The sequence below is a fragment of the Balearica regulorum genome, chromosome 1 (assembly GCF_011004875.1).
Source record: "Balearica regulorum gibbericeps isolate bBalReg1 chromosome 1, bBalReg1.pri, whole genome shotgun sequence".
Lineage (NCBI taxonomy): Eukaryota > Metazoa > Chordata > Aves > Gruiformes > Gruidae > Balearica > Balearica regulorum.
Window position 1 is genome coordinate 123341255 of NC_046184.1, and position 20999 is coordinate 123362253.

General features: G+C 43.9%; 1 protein-coding gene and 1 long non-coding RNA gene across 23 annotated transcripts in view; one reads left to right on the plus strand and one right to left on the minus strand.

Annotated features, from left to right (window-relative positions):
* The window catches only part of LOC142604809 (uncharacterized), a 53275-nt gene extending 35420 nt beyond the window's left edge, over positions 1-17855 (minus strand). For 12 of the 17 annotated variants that reach the window (XR_012838651.1, XR_012838650.1, XR_012838659.1 and 9 more), the window contains exons 1-3: positions 16377-16472; positions 12144-12252; positions 10298-10440 (exon numbers count right to left, since the gene is read on the minus strand). This is a non-coding gene — a long non-coding RNA (uncharacterized LOC142604809). Of the gene's footprint in view, positions 1-10297; positions 10441-12143; positions 12253-12354; positions 12469-16032; positions 16153-16376; positions 16475-17647 lie in introns of those variants that run through there. The other 5 variants (XR_012838646.1, XR_012838644.1, XR_012838647.1 and 2 more) reach the window with 5 other exon arrangements.
* Positions 16710-20999, plus strand: part of CASK (calcium/calmodulin dependent serine protein kinase) — a 221754-nt gene continuing 217464 nt past the window's right edge. For 3 of the 6 annotated variants that reach the window (XM_075773692.1, XM_075773728.1, XM_075773699.1), the window contains exon 1: positions 16710-17492. Coding sequence is in view for 4 of the 6 variants with exons in the window: in XM_075773699.1 (XP_075629814.1) it covers positions 17434-17492 (59 nt within the window). In the remaining 2 variants the exon portion in view is untranslated. The remainder of the gene's footprint in view (positions 17493-20999) is intronic. The other 3 variants (XM_075773684.1, XM_075773709.1, XM_075773719.1) reach the window with 1 other exon arrangement.

The following is a 20999-nucleotide window of genomic DNA, read 5'->3' on the forward strand; positions in this document are numbered from 1 at the left end:
GCAGGCATATATAGGGCATGTGCTCTTCAACACTGATAAAGTAACCCCTCCGTGCCTATACATTGTCTGTCTCCTGACAATTAAGGCTGAGAAGAACTATAAAAGTGCTCATTATAAACTGAAATATCTGAATCTAAGGATGAATATACTGCCTAAACTAATTATGTTCAATTTTATATACCCCCTGCAAAAAGTAAACTTCCTGATTAAACAAAATGAAGCATTTCATTGTTCAAAATATGAAAGTGCACAATCTGTTGGGTTTTTCTATTGTTCATACACCCATGATCTTGATTCCTCTAATTAGCATCTTTGACTTCCAAATGGGTAGACTAGGTGACAGCATCTAATCTAGGAGCATGTCAGCAGCCATTGACAGTCCCAGGTGCTTCAGATGAAGACGACAAAATCAACTTCTTTGTGCAAACATCAAATGGACAGTCCATTTCCTTTTTTTAATGTTCGTTTTTAAGTCCCTGAATTATGATAATTTTTACTATCTTTCCTCTTTGGTCCTATGCATACTGTAGTATGTTCTAATTGAGGACATAAATACCTTATAACTTTCTCCATCTGGTTCTACTCCTGGCCTCAGGATTATAGTCTAGTATTGCATCCATTATCCATTCTGTCTTTATTTAAATACGGTAAGTTTTATCTTTTTTGTTTGCCATTTGGATTGATTGAACATCTCCTTGCTCTTGTATTATAATTAAAAAAACAAGAACATGAAATATCTTCCCTTAACTATTTTTAATGTGCACTTCTACAGTTATCCATTCACTTTTTATCTAGATAATCCTAATCTTAAATTTATATGGAATTTTTTCCTTGTCATTCTTCCCAGTTGCTTCTAAATTCTTCTTTTTTGTTGCTCATTCTTTTTATTTAATAACCAGAACCAAAATGTTCCAAATAAACATACCACAGATTTATTTAACATATAAATCCATACCATCTTCCATGCCACTCCTGGATTTTCACTGAAGTAATCATACAAAACTTCCTTTTTTACTGGTTGCCATTAACTTTGAACTCCGACATCTGTACAAGCAGTTCAGGCAATTCTTCCAAAATGCAATATCCACATTAATTTTCATCTGATGCTCAGTGACCTAGCTTACCTATCTCAGTAGTGCTCTTTGGTCTCGTTTTAATTATCCCAAACAATTTTGTCATTGCAAATGTTGCCACCTCACTGATCATTCTTTTACAGACTGTGAATTATATTAATCACTGAGTACTTGCAGTCAGCCTCAGGCCATCCCACCACTTCTTTTGACATTTCTTTATCTGTCTCACCATGTTTCTGTAACAACTTTCTCTTCCTCCACAACAATTAGCTTTTTTCACAGGTTCCCACAAAGAACTTTTTTCAGAATGAAAACAGTTGTTACTCATTTCTGTGGAAAGTCTTGCATTTTCTTTGATGGAAAAATGTTTGTTCCTACCACGTTACATCCACTTAGGTGTCTTGTACCTGTTCATAATTGTTTAATCCAATTTACCCAGCAGTGAAGCAAAGCTCACAAGGGCTGTAATCACAAGATTGTCCAGAGCACTTACAATCTGTTCAGCTCTCTAATACTTTGCAGCATCTCACTTCACATTTGCGCTATACTTCCCTGGAATAGAAGCCACCCCGGTGATGCAGGTAGAAGGCTCGGAGTCAACACTGGATTCTTGCTTCGGCTCTGCCAGTTATTGGCAGTGTAACCTTAAGTAAGTTTTCTAACCTTTCCACGTCTCCCTCCTTTCTCCAGTGCAGATGGTGCTTAACAACGTCACAGGAATAGATTTGACAGGTCTCTGTGCTTGTCTTAGTGCCGATTTCTGGGGCTTTTTAGATGACTCCATCAGAGCATTAGAAGTCGGAGTACATGAGCACGGAGCAAGCAGGGTGCCCTGCTCCTCTGTACGTCTCTGAAGACCGCACCAGCTTGCCGAGGATTTGCTTTCTGGTTGGGACAGGGAACACTTTGCGGGCAGCGAGCAGAGGCAGCGGGGGCTGCAGGAGCAGGTACATCTGGAAAAGCTACACATGAATTTTTTATGAAGCTTGATTATTAATGTTTTGTAAAATGCTTGGAGATCCTTGGTAGGAAAATTTTACCACCTGCTAAGTATTAGCCTTCTATAAATATTTCCAAGCAGGGCACAGATGCCAAACATTTTGGGTTGAGTTTAACCGTTCTAACGCTGGGCTGGGGAGGAATTTTCATGACAACCCAAATCTTGCTGAACAAATGCTTTACACTGCTCATTTTTCCAGTTTCTGTCTCAACAGTCCCCATTGTTTCCTGCCCTAAGCTTTACTTTGAATAGTCATTGTAATCATGGATATAAATATTTTTTTTACAAACGTGTTATCTTCTTTCTCAAAGCCAGAACTATATGGTGTTAGTATTAATGCGCCAGTATGCTGCAGGTATTAGTTTCAAGGTCTTAACAAACATAATGTAATTAGAGAATCTGAATAATTTGTTCCAGTATTGTCATTTTAACACTGTATTGGTTTTCAACTTCATGAAGTATTGCATAGAGACCCTAACTGCAGGAAGTCTGAGATAAATTATGCCACTTGAATTTTGAATTTATTTACTCAGTCAGTAGCTTGTAGCAAAGTTCATAGCAGTAATTCTGTTGGGTAAATTAAGGTTGTAACTTTTTGGCAGCTTCATTTAAAATATTAGTAGCTGACATCAAAATTAGTGAAGCAATTTAGTCCCATTCAAAATGATGCAAGACCAATAGGCAAGTGGAAGAGAGAGAGCTTTTCAAATGTAGAACTATTAATATTTGAATACATATGTATTTATATTTGTATTTAAATAAATACTTCACAGAAACACCAGCCAATGCCAGTTGGTCCTCCTACAGTGTAGGCTGGCTTTGATCTCCATGTTCCATGTATTTCTTTCCTTATTTCAGCAGAACTCTTGACTTTCTCTCTGCCAAAGCACCATCTAAATGGCTGACTTCAGAGCAAAGTTTTTCTCTTCTTTTCCACAAGCCGGTACTTGAATCAGAAATTATTATTCTGATTTTGTACTATATTTGTGTAGTATGCTATTTTTTCTTATCTCAGCACGCTGTATTAAAGACAGAAGAGTAAAATTGTTTGCTTGTTCATGCTGAATTCCTGGCAACAACCTGTCATACTGTAAAGAAGATCCTGCTTGCGTCACTTTTCACTTAGCATCTCTCCCATAAGTTACTAAGATGGGGGTAAAAATACACAGAATTGAGTTCGGGAGTAATGTTTTCTTCATGTTGTATGTCTAGTCTACATGACGTGAAGATCTACTCCAAAGGCTTGGAGTTCTGCAGCAAGAAGCAGCAGCAAAGAAATAATCATCCAGGGCAAGCTATGTGCTGAATTTGGTGGGGGATTCCTTGGTTAGTATCTCTCCTGCGTTATCTCTCCCTTGGATATCTTTTTTCTGCAGTGGCTGAAAATGAGCCAGGCATGCTTTCAGAGTGTACTTGAGTTTGATATCACCATATAGAAGGCCGAGTCAGTTAGACAAAACAAAGTTTTCAGATACTTAAACACACGCTTAATCTTACACATGAGAGATCCCAAGTGTAAGGAACAGAGCATAGAGGGGATCTTTCGGTGTGCTGCAAGACTGAACCCCAGGAGTTCAAGACTGTGTGGGAATAAGGCTTTTTCTATGCTATTTCTCCTTCTCAAAATGTTTTCCAAAACATTTTGCCTATCTGTCGAAGAATGACAAAGGTGCTTAAAATTGACCTTGAGTCAAACAAAGAGAAAAAAAGATTTAATTTTTAGTCAAGAACTAAGTTTAATCAATTCTTTTCATAAGATTAATTTAAGAGAGTCTCATGAGCAATCTTCTGCTATATTTAGGGCTACTGTGTCATTTGTGTGACATGAAAAATCAGAGGAACAGATAGAATGAAATATCAGGCAAATGCATAACGTAGAATCTAAGAAACAGAGCAAATGATGTTACCAGCCTCCTCTTATTTGAAGTGAAAGGTTAAACCTAAAAGAAAACAAAAAGCAGAAGTTCTTTTGAAATTCTTAACTTTTGATTTCAAATGTAGTTCCAATAAAACAAGGGTATGCGGAGTAACGGCGCAGAGGTCTGCTGAGGGCAACAGGACTGCTGAGATCTGTGACATTTTCACATTGAAGATGGAATCCCTCGAGTGTTGAAATGAAAAAATTTTAATTACAATTTAATTGCCAGCATATTTTGCCTATCCACAGCGAATTACTTCTGTAAACATTTTCAGCATTAGGGAGCATGTTTCAGAGATGAGTGGATACACTTCAAAGTACAAGACCTGAGAACATTTTCTGTGCTGCAGCTGCTGTTAGCTGACAGTACCAGCTGTAAGACTGGCCAGTGCGGGGAACTGCAGCTTTCCGGAGCTCTGGAAAAAGCCAGGAGTTGGTGCAGAAAGCCAGGTTAAGCCATGGCGGTCAGTGAGACAGCAGACAGGGAATGAATCAGATTCCACTCAAAAGTCTTGGTTCTGTATGTTTACAGAACAAAGCCCGGGACCAAAAATAAAATGAACTAAGGGTATAACTTCCCTGAAGACTGCAACGGACAGCAGAGATATCTGAACCAAATTTAAATTAGTGAGCTTTCAGCAGAGGAAATTAACCTACGCAGAGCTTTGCGCTGTCATATACAACTAGCTTAGCATATGAGTACACTCTCAGAAATTTAGTCATAGCTCCTTTAGCTTATGAAGTTTCAACTAAGGCATATAATTTTGCAACTGGGACGTGCCGGATGCTTAGGGACCAATAGACATCCATTCTGGTTGTAGCAGTCATGGTAGAAGCTCATGTGTTCAGTCAAAATGAGCTGGGTAGCTTCAGCAATTTAAATAATAAGTCTTCATTAATCCAGCTCGTTTTCCAGAATGGTTTAGGAAACGATCACACGAGGGAGGGTGATGTTATCATTAGTATACCTAGCCTGACAGACAAGAAAGGGTTTAAAGATTCCTTGGAGAGACGAACGTTGTAGGCAAATTTGTGTGTGACGGAGCTGCCAGAACCAGCTTTCTAAGCCCGCCGCTCCACAAAACAGGGGACATGGCAAAGCGCTTGAGAAACGAGCGCCACCGCCAGCCACAAAGCTTTTGAGAAACCAAAGGAATTAGAGGGGCCTGTAAAAATAACCACAACATGAAGATTTCTGCCACCCGCTCCGAGAAGGGCGGTGGCATGAGCCCTCTCTGAGCTGCACGGCAGCGGCGTGCGTGTCGCAAGTGTCAGCCAGGTGCCAGCGCTCTCAAAAGGAGAGGGAGGCAACGGTCCACAGCCCCACAGCTAGAAAGGTTCACACTCTCATTCCCTGGAGTTCAGTTTTAGCTGAAAGTGACTGTCGGCCACAGGGACCCGCGAAATAGTACTTCAAAGAGGGATATTCAGCTACAGATAGGGGATTTGCAAGTTAAATGTAAACCTAGGGAAGTTGGAGGCACGCTCTCCTATTTAGCAACAGGAGTCAGATTTTACATGTATCAGGCAGATAAAAAGCAACAGTAAAAACAGAATACGGACTTTGATTGTCAAAACTGCTCTTACAAACAGGTTTCTTACAAAATGTAATTAAAACTACTTATATACCATGCCCAACCCATTATACTGTCTTTACTGATAATATTTATCACGCTAGAGTTGGGGGAAGCTCTTAGCGCCAGAGGGATGCTTTAAGACACCAGAGTGGTCATTTTTAAGATGTTATTGAAAAATGATAAAATGGGCAGAGGAAACTTATTTAGGGATTGAAAACTCTAAGAGAAGGACTAGAGATTTGTCACAATGCCATTAAGGAAATGGTAAGACTTTTCACATGGTGCAGCAAGTACTTGTTCCCAATGCAAAGGAGAAACAAACTTGCATGTCCTGGCTGGAAAAGGAAAATATACTGACAGCAGTCCCTTACTCCTAGATAACGTATTTAGAGTATTTTCATTTTTCTGAGATAGTGTTGCTAGAAAACATAACAGCTTAGAAAGATGACATCCCAAATTTGATTCGATATGCTAGGCCTGGTATACCTGATATAGTAATGTCTGACATTTATCGGGTTCGTGTTTAACCGTTCTGCTCTGAAATATAAGTTTAATCATATAACCATAACCTCCATTATCTCCAGCCTCTGAAGGCTAGCAGAAAATACATTAAAGAATATACAGGAATGGATGCCAATTCTGATCCGTACCTGATACTGTTAAATAACAGAGGGGCACCAGTGTAACATGACTTGTTACTTGCTAACATTTTAGTCAACAGAAACCTGAAAACAAGAGTGCCTGCTCTTGAGCGCCTGTTAGGAACTCATGTCAAAGTCACAGCAACCAGCAGATATATGGGAAAAAAGACGAGGTGGGGGGAAAATAAAAGGAAACATAATCTGGGGTACAGGGAGCTGTCACCTTTTTGTAAAAAAAAAAAGCAAAAACCAAAACTGTGAGAATATCTATAATGAAAAGTAGTGACTGCAAGCAGCAATAATGTCACAAGAAATATCCTGTGGTCAGAGACAAACTTGACACACCAGGTGGACATATGCAGAGGAGTAAGTGACACTTTCTCCAACGGAGGAGTACCAATGCAGCCATTTTACCTGAGAAATTCTGACAGCCAACAGCCGCAGCAGGTTGAGGTAAATTAGTTTCAGGACACGGCACAACTGGAACTAACAGACTTGCTGCCATCTGACAGCAAGAGTATTGATACTCTGGGAGAGATTTCCAATTCCATGAATCAGTACAGAGTACCTCAGAGACTAATTGAACGTGTGCTTGTTCATTAAGCTAGATTAAGTTAGTATCTGAACTTCCTTATTATGTTAATGTTTAATTTCAGGATGCAGAGGGAAATTGCTGAGAACCATGTCTTTAAGAGATTCTGGCTTGAACCAGTTGTTAAATACAAGCTACAAAGTGCAATGCTCTTTTTAAGAGCTCACACTCCATGTAAGGCAGATCCCTATCAAACTCCATGGTGCCTGTCACAAGACAACCCAGACATATGGAGGAGATGTCTTTTTCACTTCTGTGGAAGGTGAAAGCCAGATTGGGAAAAAAACCAATACATTTCTCATTACTTTTTAAAAAGCTAGTAATTTTCTTCTTTTCTTTTAGGCCACCCATTACTCTATTAGTGCAATAGTTTAAAGCATCCCCTCTGGAAGATCAAAGGTAAAATATCCCTGTTTTTTATAAGGGAAACTTAGGAACTTTGCTGGAGCTACTTGCTGCCTCCCTAGCATACTCAGAGTGATTATGCCCCAGAAACGCCTGTATCTGTTGACTGGCTGTAAAGGAAGCCCTGATAACTAGCTCAGGTGCAGACCTCTATTCCACTGGTGTCTAAAGTTACATGAGATGGTTCGTATTAGAAACTCACAAGATGAGAAAACAGAATTAACGATCACTTGCCAAAATCTTGGCTTACCTGACCCGCTGGGCACTGGCTGTAGCTATACAGCAGAGGCAGTAATAGCATGTTTCCCTATAGATATTCCATTCCTGGTGTACAGGCCCTTCACATTCTTCAGTTGACACGCTTCTGGACAGGTACAACTACCATGGGCCACATCTGCTCTGTGATTATCCTCATACTTCCAACCAAAGGCACCAAAGGAGGGACAACACAACCACCATCAGGTGTAGTACTATGAGTGACAGCTTTTCCACTCATGGTATGATTTACCCATTGTTTTGACAATTACTGTACGTAAGTACTTAGCAGCTAATTAATAGGTATCAATGCTAAGTTAGAAGTTTTTTTACATAGCATTTCCTTTCTTCTGAAACATGAAAACACTTGATCCAGTTGTGTTCTTATTTGAAAGAATCAGTTATTATGACTGAACTCAGCCTCCTGTCCGAGAGTTCTCCTTTATCCAAAACTGTAATGACTGAGCACAGGCATACCCAAAGCCTGTGGGTGTGGAGCACATAATGGACACCCTGGTATTAGTAAATCTTCCTCAAAGAGAACCCACACAGCGAGGGAGTCTGAAGGATGTGAATGACACACAGTGACACATGGCACGGTGAGGACACCAGTGTGTATTCCTGCTCTGGGTTAGCCTCAGAGATGCTTCTCTGTTCCTGACCCTGTTACAGCACGGAGGTTTGGGTGGACTGTCAAGCAACAGAGGTGGCTTTAATTAGCCTAAAACCACTGCACTATAAGTGGGTAGTTCAGAGTCTGAATGACAGGCAACACAGCTACCTGTTCCACAGGCTGGGGAAGATAATACGTGTTAAAGTAGATTCCCCTTTCTTCATCCATCAGAGCCCTAATTTTCCTAAGTTCCTTCTAAAGAAGTCAATACATCCACCCAGAGCCCAGCTCTACATAGACTAAACCAGAAATTATTTTGAATTCATCAAAAAGTGTTACTTCTGGCTCTTTTCCTCACAGAAAACATAATTACTCTTAAAGCTTTCTCCTCCTTAATTTACAGTAGAAAATAATCCTCAGAATTTAGTTCTGCTATATGCTTTTGTGTTACTTGTGCTAAGGACATCACCGGCATCAGACAGAGCTTCTGATTAGGAGTCATCATCTGTAAAATACATACTAAGTTAGAATAGATATTCACAGTTCTTTAAAAAGTGTTTATCTATTTCCATGATCATCAGTTTTCCTCCGCTCCTGTGTTAACATATGGATTTTACATTGGTGAGGGAGCAGAGAGATGCGTTTGATGTTGCTGTACATCTGGAGCTGTGAGAAAATGGAGGGCAAAGTCTTGTCTCCAGCTGAGCACTGATGGCCGAAAAAAAATGAAGCTGAGCATACTGGCCTCATGTATAAACAGTGAGCAAAGCATCACTGGGGACCACACTTTACTACAAGGTAAAGAACAATTTGTTCACCATTGTGTCAATCTCCTGTTCTACATCAAGATCTTCCTCCCACTTCTTCCCACCTTGTTACATTCTCCATTGACATTCCAGTAACGAGAACAAATACGGCAGCAGTCCTGAAAATAAGTCTCGCAAATAGCACACAAATGCCTTTTCCCAAAGTAAAAAATAGTTTGCCTTTCTGGAAGAATTTTCTTCCTCCTAAATGAAAAGACCCCAAGCTACTCATAAAAATCTCTCAGCAGAGATTGAGACCATGTGCAGCTCACAGGTGATCATCAGGGGAGTATGGCTTGAATTTCTTCAAAATAAGGGTGCTCTTGAGCCCATAAAGGACGAGATCAAAGAGATACTATGAGCTGGGTTAGAGAGCGCTATTACAGAGCATGGTTTTGTTTTTCCTCTCTCGGCTGTCTCCAAACTTCACTTTCACGACAGCTTTTTTTGCTACAGCCAGAGTGTCAGACTCCCAGCACAATGCTGTGTGCAGTGGTCGCTGTCTGGGATGAGAATGCCCATGGCCGTTCCCGTTGGATGGCTGCCAGGATGCTGCTGCCAACATAAGCCGTAGGAAAAAAGGATATTTTTCTCCCAGTCTCTCCCTCTGTCAGACCTGAATAGCATTTCATGGGACACAGAAAATCATACATCTTTGCCCTCTAGGACTTTTTCCCTGGTAAATTTCTAAGATCTGATGCAAACAATCTATGAATTGGATTTCTGCAGGCAAAAGATTTAGAAAAAGCTTTCTCAATGGCAACTTGGCCAGTGCAAATCAGGAAGGTGATACCACCTCCTTCCACTGCAGGTGGTTTTGTTCTTGAAGGATAAAACAGCCTCAAAGTTTGGGTATGAATAGTCATGCAGTGTCAGCATAACACTTCGGAAAGGGAAAGCATAAGGAAGAGGGAGAAGGAATTGGGAAGTAATGAAGTGGCCAGGCAGAGCGGAGTTTGCTCTCTTCTCTGAAGCTATACCCTATCTGAAAAAAATGTTAGGCTGAGAAAAACAGGAGGAAAGGAAAAAAAAGCTGGATGACAAGGAGGAAGATGGAGTATTTGGCAAATATTTTTTTACAGAAATAGTATTATCTTCTAAAGTTATAAAATCTGGTGACCTTGGCTTACCTTGAGGCTATTAGGATAAGTGGAAAAGCCATAGCTGTGTCTTAGAAGTCTTCAACAATCCAGCTATTGGATTGTATTACTGCACATTAATAGAAATAGTGATGTGGGAAATGCAGTAAGAAAAAATAGGTATCTCACACCTCATAAACAGGGTTTGGAAAACAAATTGGTGGCACAGGGAGGACAAAATAAATGACAAAGTTGGGAATGAAAAATGAAACACAGACTGAAACTAAAAGGCTGAGAATATAAGAAATTCCCTAATGGATCTCCTTAGCCCTACTTACCTGATAGGGGATAGACTGAGATCAATAATGTGGCCTTCCTGGGTAAGGCTTATTCTCTGCATTCCAGGTATGCTGACTTTTGTGATTTTCCCAGATGCGGAGAAGCTGACTGCATAATTTGTAGTGAAAGTCTGTATTTACACCTTTAAAAATGAAAACAGAGCAGTAGGAAATGCTTAGAAAGTGCATGAAAGCCTCGCCACAATCTGCAGTCAGTTCCCCTTCCACTCCTCCAGCATTTACATTTGTTGTACTAGAGATGCTCCATGGCACACCCCTGCCCATTCCTTCCAGTATTTGTTTATAATGATGTATCATCCCCAAAACACTCTAATTCCTTTTTTCAACCTGCTAACAGCATTGGTCTCCACAGCCTGCTGTGGCAGCAGGTTCTCAAAATTCCCTATCCAGTGTGTGTGCGTATATTTGGGGGGGGGGGGAAGTACTTCCATGTATCTGACTTAAACTACCTTCCTACTTGTTTTACTGAGCGCCCCTTAGTTTTAGTATTGCAGGACTTGGTGAACAACAGTCCTGCCTTCACCTTATCTACCACCTTCATGATTTTATAAACCTTGACCATATCCTAACCCAGGTGTCTCCTCTGCAAATTGACAAGTCTCAGCCTTTTGCCATCTCCTGGCAAGGCAGATGGTTCATCCCTGATTCTTTTTCATTGCCATTCTCTCTCTGTTGCTTTGCAAACTCCTTTGTGCTCTTCTGGAGACGGGGAGGCCTGACCTGCCCCAGCCCTCTAGCTGCGGGTACACCAGAGCTTTACACGGAGGCAAAGACAACACCACCTGCCTTATTTCCATGCCTGTCCTGATATGCCCAATATTTCATTGGCTTTTTTTGACTGCTACTGCAGCCTGCGGCAACAGTTTCAGGGAACTGCCAGGGTGAGTCTGAGGGATCTTTCCAGAGCTGCAACTGCCAGTTCCAAATTCAGCATCACGCAGGGACAGTGTAGACGAGGAGTTCCTGTGGATGCGCTACTCCTTGCCGTTTACCTACACCAAAGTCCTCTGGGCACTTAACTGTGGTTCGTGGGGCCCTTCTGGAGTTCCTAACTAACAGGGCGGCATCCGTCTACCCAAAAGAGCTTATTACGCTTCTAGAAAAGATAGTAGGATGGTGAGAAATGCAAGAGAGAAAAGAAAGATATGAGAGGAAAATATAAGGGGTTTTAATTATTATTTCAGTGCTAGTACGTGGCACTTTGAGATTGTCTGTATAATGTGTTTTTTAATTATTTTTCTGCATATAGGTGCACGACTGTAGCATATAGTTGCAAGTTTCTGTTTAGGATAATGATGAAAAGATAACCGGAATTTTGAGTTGTTTTCATTGCCTGGTTTTATCCCCTGTACATCTTGTAAGATCTTTTTTAATTTAAAAAAGTTTCGATAAAAGGATCACGAGGAGATTTCCTCCCGAATTCATATTATTTAATCTATACTGGTCAATGAGGAAAAGCTGCAACTGGGGAGAAAAGAAATAAGCGTCTCCAGTAATCCAGTCAAGATTGTTCACAGGTACACAGCACACAAGGAGGGGAAAAATAACCAGAATGGCAAGGAACAGCTAAAAAAGAAACTCCATTACGTATGGGTTTGTGTCATTTTTAAGTTTTCCTCTCTCTTTTGACACTGCCAGCTGTTTCATGGGACTGTTTCACATTTGGAAACTGATTTTGAAGGGTGACCATGAGCTGCTTTGGCAGTATCAGATATGGTCAGCTTTGGTTTAGTTTACTGCTTATCTTAAGTAGCGTTACTGCAATTTACATTTAATTGTGACTGCAGTTTAATTACGATGAGGAGAACGTGACTTTTTCCCTTACCATTCGTTGCCCACAACCTGGCTGATTACTTGACCTGGCACTCTCTCCCATTTGGGTGGCTGGGTCGGTATGAGCCGAGCGTCTGGCGAAGGGGATGCGGTCACCATGTCTGAGGGGCAGTGAAAAGAAATTCCTTATTCAAAAGAGGCAGGTCTTAGCTGATTGCCTGAGGAAATGATGTTTATGCTTTGCCATGTTCACATATACATACAAGCATGTTCTCTCCCAAAAACTTTTGAGCCAGGGGGTCAGTTTCAACAGAATTAGATGGGGGCAAGGTACGGATCCCAGAGAGAAGCTCCAACTGTCCTTTGAAGGTAGGGGGCTGCAGAAAAGAGAGAGACCCAATAGTGTCTTTAGTGAGGAAGGGTGGCAGTGAAAGTCCACTTCTCATTGAACAATGGAGAACTGGCATCATGGAGGAACTTAAAAAAAAACTCCACTAAGGAGAAAATGCAGTTGGGAGATTTATCTTCCTAGACAAACATCATTCACCTGTTAAGACACACATTCGTGGGAAACCCGGCCTCCTTAATTATGCTATGGCATGACTTGTGCAGCGTGCTACACCTGAGCTCTGCAGCCACAGCCTGCCCTGCCACATGGTAGATTTCCAAGCTGATTTAATTATAGAGTTTTGTAAGAAGTTAGCCAGACTAATTCAAGGTTGGCTGACGGCTTTGTAGGGTTCTTTTGACCAGCATTTTTGACAGGGATTGAAAATGTCTGTGTCTGTCATGATCAAAACATTCTCTCTTTTCCTTGCAACCAAAATAGATTTCTATTGCCCAAAATATGAACTATTTTCAGTTCACAGAATTTGCACTCCTGAAGAATACGGCAGTTTATCAGAAATCTGGTAGGCCTCCAATATTCGCTCTTACAAAGTACCAATGGTCCACACTCATCTTCAGAGCTGCTATCATCCTCAAACTTTGTAAGAGGGAGTGAATTAACAGCTTGTTTACAGATCAAAGTATCTGGGGCCCTGTTCTACTTGGAATCCAAGGCACAGAATTTGGTGTTTCCTACATCTTTTGGATGACAGAACACAAACCCTTAAAATTTCTTGTTCCTCGTTACGTACGTTTTACATCACACTTTTAAATGAAAACATTATAAAAGCTGTTTGGATGTAACTCATAACTACACTGCCACAAACATCCCTTGAACTGACCTGCCCTGTGGCTCACCAACAGTGTGCAGACTATATGTGCACGCCCTGCCAAGACCATAGCCAAAGAAAACTTGAAAACCCCACAGAACGTTAAGAAAAGTTTTTTCTAGTGCCCGAGCCCACACTCAACTATTTCTTAGGACTTTAAAATAAACTTTTGAATTAAACAACAATATTGGTTTGTGTAAAAATACATCACCTTAACCTGGCAGCTCAGAATCTGACACACAGGCAGCTCCAACACGTGCAGCGGTTTGGGGAGGGCTACGAGGGATTGTAAAGCATTTCCTTCTTGTGAATAGCCAGTGACCTTTTCCTCCTATTTCCCCATGAGGAAGTCCCTCTCCCAGCCCCAAAATGACTGATGCCATGAACTGTTTTCAGACCAACCATTATGCTTGCATGCAAATCATTCCAGGTCTCAAGTGTAAAGTTTCTTCCACTTGTATTTCAAACATTATTGTTACATACTTTTTAATGAGATGGGATGTGCGTAGATAAACTTCTAAATTAAACCCAGAATCTGTAAGGAGATGCATTGGATATGCGGGTGAAAATCAGTAATGCCTGCCTATGAAAGGCAATGACTACTTTCAAACTTGTAGATGAAATTCATGATTACAAACCTATCTGTATATGCATTGCTTGGATGGCCATACTATCGGGAGTTGGCTGCTGGCAAACTTGGCAAACTAATGCTCGTATTTTCTTGAGCGCATTCAATCTGAAACTACGATTAGTTACAGTACAGTTCTCATTTGTTCTAGTAATTGCTGATGTAGTGGTATCCTTGCTGCTTTTGCTGGATCAGTATGCAACTATTTATGATACAGATCTGCACACAAATCCTAGCTCAGACAGATTCTTCTCGTGCAACTCAAATAGTAGGTAGCACCCATTTCCGCTCTCCCCCTGCGCTGAATGGTGGACAACTCACACGTTTGTAAGCTTTGATAGATTTGCCTTGCTTCTTGCCAGCCTAAGCAATGAATGCTACAGCTGCTCTCACAAGCGGGTCTTCTTTGCTCCAGAATGGGGGAAAAAAATAAAATAAAAAGGAAGCTCAGCCCATCAGATAAAAAAGCAGCCAGCATCCTCCTTCCTGAAAGGACCCTTCAAGTAGGTCAGATGTCAGGGAACGAACCACTTCTCTTAGGGAAAGCCCATTTTGTTCAGGGTCTTCCAAGGAACTACCTTCCCATATCTACAACTCTCTCTTCACCTTGTGCTCTGAGATCCCGTCCGTTAGCAGAAAATCATGTTTACATGCTGTGTCATCCCAAAACGGAGCCAACTGCCCTCCACAGAATGGTAGGGGTTGGAAGGGACCTCTGGAGATCATCTAGTCCAACCCCCCTGCTAGAGCAGGATCACCTAGAGCAGTTTGCACAGGATCACATCCAGGTGGGTTTTGAGTATCTCCAGAGGAGAGTCCACAACCTCTCTGGGCAGCCTGTGAGTCCTCAAAAGGATTTTGACCCAAAGCCCCCCATGTATTGGGTCTGGCATTCCTTCTCTTCAGTTTAATCTGTCACACCCGGGTGACGTGGCCTGGTGTGACTCCTAGCACCTGGCATGCAGAGGAAGGTGAGGCCTCCGTGAAGTGACACTGCTAGAACAGCAAAAGTGTTTGCCTCAGCTTGGGAATGGATCCGGTATGGGCATTTTTCTTCCTTGTGCATTTTGGTATCGGTTTCTCCTGTTAGCTTCTAATGATGGCCCTGCATGTGTCAGATGACAATTTCTGCTCAAAATATAAGTGAATGCTCACCCATATTCTAAAACTTACTACCGTGAGGCCTATGTGGCACTCACAAAAGTACTTTGCAAAAGGAAAGAAATGGTTGCCCACATGTTTAGCTACATGAAATTCGGGGAACAATCTATCGGCTTTTTGTTTTCATTCCAAATGGCAGAAAGCATTTCAGTATTTTTTAAAGGTTTGTATGGCATAGGGCACAGCCTCACAGGAACATCTCCCACCCTACATGCCACCATTGTGCAGGAGATAGATGTAATTATTTTCACAGCTTTTCCCGATTTTTTTCTTTTGAATTCATCTGGAGACAGTAACAAGATGTTCTTGGTGAAGTATCATCAGCTCTGCATTTTAAAGCTAACCTTTAAACCATTTCATCAGATAATTCTGCTTTGACAGGTTTTTTTCTGTGTGGGGGGAACAACTGTATAATTTACCTTTGTTAATGAGTTTTAATAAGTTGCGTGTGTGCTAAAGTACTTTGGCAAAAATAAATACTCTCTAAACTGCAACAGTTCCTGACTAATTCCTTCAAGAGAGCTTTGCTCTCTTCTACAAACCATCAAATCCAAAACTTGGAAAACCACACACGTGCAACTTACATCTATCTTTTGCATACAGTTGTCTGCGTAACATGCTAAAAATCATGGAACACAGTATGTCAGGTAAGTACTTGGTAATTTAAAATTCACTGGATGCCTCGGACATTGTTTTTAAGTAGCTACTAAGAGACACGACAGCCACCAGTTACCTGTCCAACTGCAAGAGCGTATCTAAGAGCACTCCTAACAGGTTCTTTTAATTCACTACTTCTAGGACTAGTAAGAAATTGGCTGTTTTCCTAATAATGAAGAGAGCTCACGTTGTGCTCCAGAAAATGCTTATATTCTCTTGAGAAGGAAGGGGGGAAAAAAGGAAAAAGAAAAAAAAAGGGGGGGGGCACTTTAATTGACCCTGGACGAAGTTCTCCAAGCCCTTTACGCAGAGAGGTTCTACACCACTACAGCGGGGCGCGTGAAAAGCAGAAGGGCCGCCTGCCGCTACGGACCGCGCGTGCAGCTGAGGCGCCGTGCCCCCACCCGCCGGCAGCGCGGCAGGACCCCTCCCCCCCCCCTCCCGCCCGCCCCTGCCCGGGCACCACGCGCCCCGCACCTCCAGGGCCGCGCTCCCCCCGCACCCCGCGGCCTCAGCGCGGCGGGACGGCCGGTCCTTCTGCCGCCGGCCCCCTGCGAGCCGCTGGCGCTCAACGGGCCGGCGGCGGGGAGCGGGCGGCCGGGGAGACAAGGAAGGTCGGTACCTGAGCCCGTGAGCCCCGCTCGCCGCCGCTCCCCCCAGCCCGGCCGCACAACAAACGCCGGTACCGCCGGCCGGCCGCCCCCTTCAGCCCCCTCCCCGCGCCATGACGTCATCCCAGCCTACGCCTGCGCACATCGGACCGATCGACACCACCCCCCCGACCCCCAAAACGGATGGTGGGCGTGGCCCCACGCGCGAGTCTGGCGGGGCGGGCGGGGGGGGGGAGAGGGGTGGGGAAAAAGAGAGCGGAAGCGAACGCAGCCCCCCGCGTGCGTGCGTGCCGCGCCTGCTCGGCCTGCCGGCGCGCGCGCGCGCGCCGTGACGGCTTTGCGTGACGGCGGCTGGGAGCGCGCGCCCGCCCTCCAGTAAAGCGAGCGCCTATCGCGGCCGCCGCCGCCATCGCCGCTTCTTCTCCTCCTCCTCGCGCCTGGGAGCGTAATCAACGGCCGCGCCTGCAACTCCCCGCCCCTCCCACTATTATCCTCCCTCCCGGCGCGCGCCCCCGCCCGCCCGGCCGGGAGCGCGCGGCCGCCCGCCCGCTCGGCGAGGGAGCGAGACGGCGCTGCCGCCTGCCGCCGGCCTCTCTCCCCGCCGCGCCGCGCCGCGCCGATCCCCTCCATGGACCTCGCGCCGCCCCGCTAGCCGGAGCTGCCCGCCCGCTGCCGCTGGGGAGTAGCCGGCTGAGAGGGGGAGGGAGGGGGCGGGAGGGGGGTGGGGGGCGGAGGAAGGTGGGGTCGCGGAGTGTGTGACACGCGCGGGGAGCGGCGGCGGCTGCGGCCCGCGGGAGGAGGAGCGGGGAGTCCCGGCGCGGCCGCGGGAGCCCCCGGGCGGGCGGCGGCGGCGCCCCAGGAAGGTGGCGGCGGCGGCAGGAGCTGCCGTAGCGGCTGGGATTTACCGTGGTGGTGGCGGTTGGCGCTGACCGGCGGGGGAGCGCGCCGCGCGGCGGGGACCGTGCCCGCGGCCCCCCCTCCCCCCTCCCTCGCCCCCCCTTCCTCCCTCCCTCCCGCCCCCCCTCCCCGGGGCCGCCGCCTCTCGGGCTGATCCCCCCCGCCCGGACCATGGCCGACGACGACGTGCTGTTCGAGGACGTGTACGAGCTCTGCGAGGTGATCGGCAAGTGAGTCCCGCGGGGAGCGGGAGGCGGGCAGGGCAGGGCCGGCGTGTGCGCCACCGGGCAGAGCGGGGGAGGGGGCGGCGGTGCCCCCGTGCCCGGCCCCTCCCGCGGGGCGCGTGGGGTGGGTAGGGGAGAGGGATGCTCTGCTCGGCACCCACCTGAGTCGCCGCCAGCGGGTCCGTGCGAGCGGTGCGGGATCCGGGTCCCCCCGTGGCTGGTGGCGGTGACACGGCGGGTGCGTCCGCCGCGCTGCCCACCTTCGTTATTACACGGGAGGCGGCGGGGGGAGAAGTGACCCGATGTTTCCTCAGCCACCATGATTAACCACCTAACCATCACTCGGGCTGGCTGCAGCAAGCGGCAACCACTTCCCACCCCTTTTCTTCTCCTCCCCCCTATATCCCATTCCTGGCACACCCATCAAGGATTGCCTATTGGGGAAGGGGAAGATGTCTCTCTGTAGATCCACCTATTCACTGGGTGCCTGCGTATTTGTGCGCCAGGTGTTGGGTTTTCCTCTTCTTTGCTGCATAATAACCAGCTTGTTAGTGGCAGTGCTAGTGACGCTCGGGTAGTGCTCGGTATTCGTCCAGGTCTTTCCCTCCACTCTCGTTCGTGTGGAAATAGAAATGTATAAGGCAGCAGGAGTGCTTGGCCTTTTGAGTCTTATTATGCAACTGCTATTAAACCGATGTTCAAGGCTTGTATCAAACCTAGGAGTTGAGGTAGTTGTTAGTGTTCCCCAGCTGCCTGTTTTGGGTAACCACTGTTGTAGGGTGGATGGAAATGACAGTTCACGTCTCAGTCTCTGTAATCGCAGCAAGAAAATTCACAGACTCCTCCAAATTAGATGGTGATAAAGAATTAAAGCTGAACTCCATTCCCCCCCCATATTTTGTGACTGCCCAGTTTTGAAATCCATTTTTTATTTATTTGTCATCTCCCACGTATTTTCTGTAGTTGTGTCTATGTTGCAAAATGGGCATGAGAGATGTAGCAATATCGTGACTTCCTAATTTTTTGTATGTTTCTGATTCCAAAGCTGAGATTGCTGTGGAAGCTTTAGTAGTGACACCGTTCAGTGTGTTTGCAGTTTTTTCTTCCTGACAATGAATTTTATAAGAATAATTGTTCACCGTGTTTTGATTATAAAGAATTTTTTCTGCGTTTATTCCCTTGCCCGCCCTTCACCAGTATGCTTTTCAGTTTATGTCAAGTGCTGTCTACTTTCAAAGCTAGGGCTAAAAATATTCTAGAATTAATCTTGCCTCAGGATTATACTAAAATGCTAGTCTTGGACTTGGCAGATGACTTTGTTGCCAGCAGAAGTTTCAGCACTCAGTTCTGTCATTTCACAAGGTATTACTACCTTTCTTTTAACACAGCTTTTAAAAATATTAAGCTTAAAGGGCCTTGTTTGCTGTCATAAATGGTAAGCGATTGCTTTAGCTTAATGCTGGTTGTTCGTTAAGAGCTTCTGTAGCTGAGAAACAGAACTCTGTTATTAAACATGTTTTGAAGACAATTTTTGGCACACTCCTTTGACAAGTGGCTTTATGCTAACCACTGCAGTTCACACGCTACCTGATTACCGTTAGGAAGAAGTGACATGACCGCACACCCTTTTAGAGAACGAGTGATTCACAGGGGTCCAGATGTTTGTATATCTTGAATGACTTTTTGTTTTGTGATTGGAGAATTTTGAAGAGAAAACCCAAAACCTGTGAATTAGGTATTAGCTACAGAAGTTCCACATGAAATGTAGGTAGTAGAGATTGTGTTGTGATGTAACTAGATCTCACAGATAAATATTGAATCACATTAGCGTAATGATGCCAAGAGCACGGTAGCAACAACAGGGTGGATCACTGAAAATAGCGGCAGTGATGGTGTGGAGGGTTGGTAGCTCGTTGTGATTGCTCAGGCTTTTCCGCACAGATGTCATGCCAATCCTCTAAAAAAGCATTTAAAATAAATACACAATTTCACGTACAGTTGTATAAGTAGCATTACTATTTTTGCAGCAGTATGCAGGTGACTTCCAGGGAACCGGGGATGCAGCATCTTTATTTAGCTTGCAGATTTTGGGTACCACCTTGCCTGTCTTGAAGCAACTTGAGGAACGCTGCTGTAAATCTGCTTTGAATTGCTACACATGCATCTTGCTAAACATCTTTCAGTGAAACATCCACTAAATGTCTGCATGTTCGTGTGATTTATTATTGATTGATACAGTAATTTAGTTCTTGCAAATAGCACATCTGGTCCTGATTTGCGTTTCAGACACATGAAATATTAAAACGTGTAATTTATCTTTCCTAAATAGGTAGTTACCACTGTCATGTAAGGTAGTAAAAGGTATTTTCACAGAGGGTGTGGAAGAGATCTTTGCCTGTAAAATGTCTGACTATTTAGTCTAAGGTAAGTCCCAAAGTTCCCACATAATTTACTAGAGAAGTAAGGAGATAGTTTCTTAGCTGACAGCGTGCAGTCCAATTTGTTGAGACCGATCTTTAGGATAAACTTTAAACACTTCTAAATACAATAAACTGATAAGACTTACTTTGTGTAAGCGCAGTGATAATAGCTTTTGGTGTGCTGGAGTGTGGAGCAATTACAGTGCAATAGTATATGAATGAATTGATTGGAATGACAGTGATAAACTGTTTATTATGTGACATTTAATGTGTTTAAGTTCTGCAAGCATGCATTTTTCATTATAAATGGGTGCAGGAGAAAAGAAAGGCCAGTAAGGAGAGAAATTCTAGTTTATGTTTCCTTTAGGGAGGAAGGGGAAAAAAAAAAAAAAGGAAATCTTTGTTTGAATATATTTCCAGTATACTTTTCCATCACTGAAAGCTATATAGAAATAAAAATTGGAATGATAAGCCCAAGTTCTTGTTGAACTTTTTAAAGTGGCATTCATGACACTAACATTAGTCATGTAGTTTTACCTTACCAGGTGTGTTATGTTCTAGGTTGCTGTCTTGTCTTCAGACTTGGTTGACACAAACACACTTCAAGCAAGAAGTAAATTGGGGATTTCTATATTAGCCTTCAAAAATGTGTTAACATATCTCAGGATATCTGGCAGTGATGAAAAACCCAAGTGTACCATTTTTTTTCCAAACTTGCTTCCAGGTAACTTTGAAGAGATTCTCCCTGTATATTGATTGAGAAGTACACAGCTAAAATATTTAAGCCATTTGATTGACAGTTCACAGATAATAGTGCTAGGTGTACTTCATTTTTTTATTAGAATTTTCATTCAGAATGCATTGAGGAGTTTAGAAAACAGTAGATACAGAGTTGAAACATCTTAGGTATTCATCAGAGATGAAAACTGTTCTGAGTTTATCATAGGAGTTCCACAGACACGTTAGCAGTAGTTTTCTTTATGCCAAAGAGACAATGCCTGTCTTTAGCTGGTATTGAATCTAGAAGACCGAAGCATGGCTTTTATGATAGAGTCCTTGTTCTGCAAGGACGTTATTTTACATTATCTGGTTT